The sequence below is a fragment of the Kogia breviceps genome, chromosome 6, assembly GCF_026419965.1.
Source record: "Kogia breviceps isolate mKogBre1 chromosome 6, mKogBre1 haplotype 1, whole genome shotgun sequence".
NCBI lineage: Eukaryota > Metazoa > Chordata > Mammalia > Artiodactyla > Physeteridae > Kogia > Kogia breviceps.
In genome coordinates this window covers 95,936,795-95,942,854 of record NC_081315.1, presented here as the reverse complement: position 1 = coordinate 95,942,854, position 6,060 = coordinate 95,936,795, and the positions used below count along the sequence as shown (strand labels likewise).

At 46.6% G+C, this 6,060-nt stretch overlaps 1 protein-coding gene across 3 annotated transcripts in view; it reads left to right on the top strand.

The window, feature by feature from the left end:
• The first annotated feature begins 567 nt into the window (after nt 1–567).
• The window catches only part of SMIM20 (small integral membrane protein 20), a 56,682-nt gene continuing 51,189 nt past the window's right edge, over nt 568–6,060 (top strand). For 2 of the 3 annotated variants that reach the window (XR_009336349.2, XM_067036323.1), the window contains exons 1-2: nt 585–786; nt 1,227–1,281. Coding sequence is in view for 2 of the 3 variants with exons in the window: in XM_067036323.1 (XP_066892424.1) it covers nt 678–786; nt 1,227–1,281 (164 nt within the window). In the remaining variant the exon portion in view is untranslated. Of the gene's footprint in view, nt 787–1,226; nt 1,282–6,060 lie in introns of all 3 variants that reach the window. The other variant, XM_059067748.2, reaches the window with a different exon arrangement.

Genomic DNA, 6,060 nt, shown 5'->3' with positions numbered 1-6,060 from the left:
CAGAATCCCCTCCGATTTCAGAATCCTGGGCCAGGCGATTTGCACCTTTGTCTCTAATCCCCTCAAACCGCCCTTTAGGCCAAGTGACTTGGCCAAATCCGCGCAGCCAAGCCAGTTTTCCCTCATCTGTAAAAAACACAAGGATTAAATCAACGAGCCATAGAGAGCATCCACCTCCTGGTATAGTCACAGAAATCAAATCAATGGGTGAAGAACGAAAAAACGTGGTTGGTAAAGGAGGGAGTGGTAAATGATGTCAGAAGACCGGTGGGTGGAGCGGCTGAGAGAAAAACCAGGCTGGGGGATAGGGGGTAGAACAGGGAATCACCTAAAGCTCCAGTCTGCAGCCGCGGCTCGCACTCGCCCCGCGCTATGAGCTGCCAGGGAGCGCCCGGGAGGCGGTGCACCGGCTACCTGGCCCCGCCCCGCTCTAGCTCCACCCAGTCCTAGGCCCCGCCTTTGGTTCCACCCCTGCCCTCAACCCCACCCCTGCCCTCAACCCCACCCCGCCCCCGGCCCCGGCCCGCCTCCTAGGCCCGCCTTCTAGCCCCGCCCACAAGGCCCGGAAGCGAAAGCAACTCCTCCTCTTCCGAGCGGGGTCACGATACCGCCGGCGGGATCCGGGTTTCCGAGAGTGAGGGCTGCTCGGCGGGTCAGGGCGGCCACGGGCTGGAGCCATGACCTCGAACCTGCGCACCGCGCTCATTTTCGGCGGCTTCATCTCCCTGATCGGCGCCGCCTTCTACCCCATCTACTTCCGGCCCCTAATGCGGCTGGAGGAATACCGTGAGTGACCTCTGACCCCACGCGGTGGCCAGGGCCCAGTAACTGAGAGTGACCTCTGACCCCACGCGGTGGCCTGGCCTCAGTAACTCCCCTCCCTTCCCCACGTGGGGCCATGGTCAGAGCTTGGTTCGCCAGTCAGATAGATCCGGGTTCGAATCTCGCTGTGTGCAGCTTTGTGACAGTAGACAAGTGACTCAATCTCTCAGAATCTCAGCAACCCCTTTAGTAGTTATCTGTTTGTATAATAAAATCATCTAGCCTCCGGTGAGACTCAAAGGTGGTAATGAAAGCAATCTGCACATAGTAGGTCGGCACTAAATAGTAGTTCATACTCGTAGTTATAGTCACTGAAGTCTTTTTATGTATCTCATTAGGCACGCATTGGAACATTTAATTTACACAACCTCACTTTGAGGTAGATATTATTATCTGTTTTACAGATGGGGAAACTGAGGCTCAGCGAGGTTGTTCAACATGCCCCAGGACACACAGCTAGTAAGTGGCAAGACAAGTATTCCTACTCCTGCCTCTGTTTCCAGACCTTCCAGACACTGAAGCTGGGAATGATGATGTTGAGGGGAGGGAGATGGACCCTAATTATCCTGAGCTTGAAGGTGTTTTTATTGCACTTCATTTCCACTCCCAAAGATGTCTGTGAGTGGAAATGTTTCAAACCTAAACTGTTAACCTGGGTTTTTGAGTTTTTCCTCTCCTTTTTCCTGAAATATTTTTTCAGATTCTGCTGTCTTCCTTCATTTTAAGCTGGTTGCTCACATGACAATGGTCAATATCCTGGGAGTCATTTTCTTCCTTAATCATTCAAGTCCTATCATTCTAAAAGCCAAGCTTTCCTTCCTTGAGACCTATACCTCAGCAAGGATTAGCACTTTGATACGTCTGAAACCATCTGTCAGAGAGAAAATATTAGGCGTTAGAGGCTCATTTTGTTCTCCAGGAAACCTGAACCATCTTGAAGATGGAAGAGGGCCAACTGTGCCCCTTGACAATATTAGCGAAGGCTGAAAGCTTGGCGATTTGCAGGCGAAAGCTCGGTGTAAATGCTCTGCCCATTACAAATGCTACAACATTTGGTTTCTGAGTTAGAGCGTTTTAAGTACACAGATTTCCTTGTGGCTTCTTTTCATCAGCCAAGATTGAAATGGCCTCTGCATTCTGCCTTCCAGCCTATCTCCATGCACCATGTGTGAGGGTGAACATGGGGCTGTGTGAAGCCCTGCATAATCTATCTGCATTATCCTTCCTTACTGCATCCTTGCCCCATGCTGTTTTATGACAGCCTCTAGAGTTGAACTTGGGACAAGGGGGACTGCTTTGGATCCCACTAGAAAAGTTTCAGTCACGAAGACTAGAGCAGTGGTTTTCAACTGGGGATGGTTTTTGTCCCCCTAGGGACAATTGGTTCTATCTGGAGACATTTTTGCTTGTCACAGAATGGGCGGCATGGGGTGGGGTAGTGTGAGTGTGCTACTGGCATCTAGTGCATAGAGGCCAGGGGTGCTGCTAAACTTTGTGCAATGTACAGGACAGCCACCCCTGACAAAGAATTATCCAGCCCAAAATGCCAATGGTGCCAAGGTTGAGAAACCTTCCTCTGGGTCAGATGCTTAGGGTGTGGGTTTGCGCTGTGTCTCCCAACAGCAGTCTTATAGGGGTAGTCCGGAGTCTATGGTTGTCTGAGTCGCCTTGAGACAGACAGATTAGGCCTTTTAAGTGAACATTTAGTGCGTGTGGCTACAATATCTGCATTTTTAACTGTAAGGCAGTCAACACCTGCCCACTTTTCTGGCTCAGTTTTAATTAATTTGGACACTCTTATCTGAGAGTTATAACTGATTCCTTAAACAGGTAATGATACTAAATAGCTGATATTTATTGGAAGCTTATTATATGTCTGACACTCTTCTAAACACTTCTTATGTATCAATCCATTTGGTGCTCATAACAACCCTTCATTGTAGCTGCTGTGTGATCATCATCCCCATTTTATATGTGGACAGACTGAGGTATGGAACAGTTAACTTGTACAAGGACTCACAACCGATGAGCCCCAGATCTGGGATTTGCACCAGTACCCTTAATCGTGACACCAGAGCACCATACTGCCTCTCTAAGAGGGTGAGAGAAGTAAGTCAGATGAGGGTCTAAATCCCATACTAGAGGAGGACCTTAAGGTGCGTTACTTAACCTCTCTGAGCCTGGCCTGTTTCCTCATCTGTAACAGTGGAATTTGCAGGACTGAATTTACATGTTTTGGGGTGAATTAAATGAGATAACAGGTGTGGAAACACATAGTATACTTTTACACTAGGCATCCCATAAAAACATTTCAAAAATAAGGAACCACAGGGGCAGGGAAGTGAGACAAGGAGATTTAAGCAGGTGGACCGACCCAGGCAAGGCATTCGTCACCAGGTCATAGGGACCCACTGTGAGGACAGAGCTTCAGTTCATTTCAGTGCGTTCAGCTAGCATTTAGTTAGCTTCCTTTTCATTTTTTTTTAAACCTGGATTTTAGCAATTCTGGCGCTATGTTAGGTGCCGGATGTATGTGACTGGACAAGACGGTCAGAGCTCTTCTCTCACATCACTGTCCTCACACGTGCCTAGTCCCCCACCCACTCCCTGCACTCTGAGCTGGTCTCCCTGCTCCACTGGTCCCCAGGACCACCCATTCTTTACCCAGCAGCCACTGTGGTCTTTCTGGTTAGTGTGTTGCTGCTGATCTACCTTCTTTGCATTTGTGGTCAAAGAATTCAGACTATATGATTTTGATTTTTTGATAGGTCAAGATTTGCTTTGTGACTTGGTACAAGTCAGTTTTTGCAAATGTTCACTGTGTGCTGGGAATGATGTATATTCTCTTGTTTGGGAATACAGAGTTCTGTATATGATGGTTCCAGATCATTCTTAATTCTGTTACTTAGATATCTTGAGGCCATATTATTCTGTGCACACAATCTAGAATATTCTGGGGGGGGTTTTCAATTATTATTATATGAGTCCTCTTTACCCCTAATATTTCTCCCAAATTCTGTTTTATCTGATATTATCATAGTTACCAGCTATCTTTTGGTTAGTGTTTTCCTGGTGTGTGTGTGTGTGTGTGTGTGTATGTATCTATATGTATATATATAGATAGATATAGATATAGATATCCTCTTATATTTAGCCTTTATTTGTCCTTAAGTCTTATAACCAGCCTAAACTGGGATTTTTAAAAAATCCAATCTCATAATCTTTTTAAACTGTTGGATTGAGATCATTTTCACTTATGTTTACTGATATATTTACATTTATTTTTCCTATCTTATGTTTTCTATTTATTCTTCTGTTTCTTTACTTCCCTTTTTTCTCCTTTTCTGCCTTCAAGCCTTCTTTATTTAATTGTCTTCCCCTCTACTAGTTTGAAAGTTCTACAGTCTCTTTTTCTTTCCTGGTGACAGTTTAAAGTTAGTCAATATCTTTATCTCCTATGAAATATACAAAGACCTTAGAATGCCTTAGCTCCTGTCCCAGATGCCCCACCCATCCTGCCTCCTGTTTATTACTCCCCAGATCACTTAGTACCATCAGTGTTTTATACAGTCAATGATTGTTTCTCTTTACCCTCATTCTTTACTCACTGATCCTTGTTTCATCTCACACCTTTCTAGTTTCAGTTTTCTTCATTCTGAAATACATCTTTGTGTTTCTTTGGTGAGAATTTGTAACTGGGAATATCCATTCTTCTGTGTCACAGAATGTATAGAACTCCAGGTCTTCCACTGTGGCTGTCGAAAAGTCTATTGTGCTGTTTGCTCTTTGAATTTGATCCTCTCACTCGCTTAGTCAAAATACTTCAGTAACCCTCCGCTGTCCTCAGAGTCCAGGCAGTGGAAAATCATTGAACAGTTTGAATCCGGAGTGCAAGGTGATCAGATTCACTCTTTCCAGGAATCTCTGACTGTGTGTGACGGAGGGGCTGGGAGGGTCAAGGTTGGAAGTAAGAAGGCCAGGTATGGGAAGGCTGTGCTTCCTGTGACCTCAGGGAGAGGTGACTGTAAGCCTTAATCAGAGTGGTGGTGGTTATGGGACTGGGGAGAAGGACTGAATTCCGGAGCCAGATTTAAGAAATAAATCCTCTACAGGGATTTGTGACTGATTAGCTCAGGGGTGAGGGAGGCAGAGGAAAGAGATTGACACCCAGCTTTCTGGGTCCAGCAGCTGAGGAGATATGGTACTAGGCATTATGAAATACAGGAAGTCTGTGTAGGGGACGAGAGGACATGCTAGTTCGGTTTGGGGTGTATTGAGTTTCAGCTACCTGGATGTGCTCCTGGAGATTTCCTATAGGCGATGGGAGCTGAGCCACAGGATCTGAGCTGGAGCTAGAGATGGCACGTCACTGGCATTGGATGGGAAGCAGAGTCATTGCAGTAGGTGGGGCTCCCAGGCAGCATTCAGAGATTGAAAAAGACAGGCTGATCCAGGGCAGAATGCAGGTGAACACTAGCATTTGAAGGTCTGAAGAGCAAGTGGTCAGAGGAGGAAGGGTCCTCAAAGGAGTGGCCAGAGCGCAAGGATTAAAACCAGAAGAGGCTGCAGTCACAAGCCCCAAGAAGATAGCTCTTCATGAAAAGGGTGTGGTCAGCAGGGCTAGGCTGCTTGAAGACGGTAAGAAAGAAAAAAAAGTGAAAATATCCATTGGATTTGGCAAAAAAGAAGGTAAAGCTCATTGGTTGTTTTGTTAGAAGTGCTTTCAATGATTTGATGGCAGATAGCAGTGGATTGAAGAGTAAATAGTATATTAGGTTGACTGTTTAAAGATGTTGGGCTGTATGGAGAGGAGAATGACGAATTATTTTGCAGCTGGTCAAGGGGCCTGTTGTGTTTTCGTTTTGGCTGGGAGCAGTGGGAGAGCCAAGAGAGCCTCTGGACAAAGAAGACTGCTGGAGAGAGAAGACAATCCATAGAGTGGGAGGTGGCATGGGATCTTGAGATCAGATGGAGGAGGGAGACTTGGACCAAAGGCAGGACACCTCTTCCAGCAACTGAGGAGGAAGGGCAGGTGTGGATACCGCTAGATGTAGCTGTGATGTTGGGACGTTGTAGATGCTTCCTCTTTGTTGTGGCTTCTGTTCTCTTTGTGATGCAGGAGGTCAGGTGACTATGCGTGAGAGGCACACAAGCCCCAGCCAGACTCCCCCTCCTTGAGACACTCTCTTCCCTGGGCTTCGTGACTGCCCCTCCGCCAGTACTCCTGGCTTTGCTCTT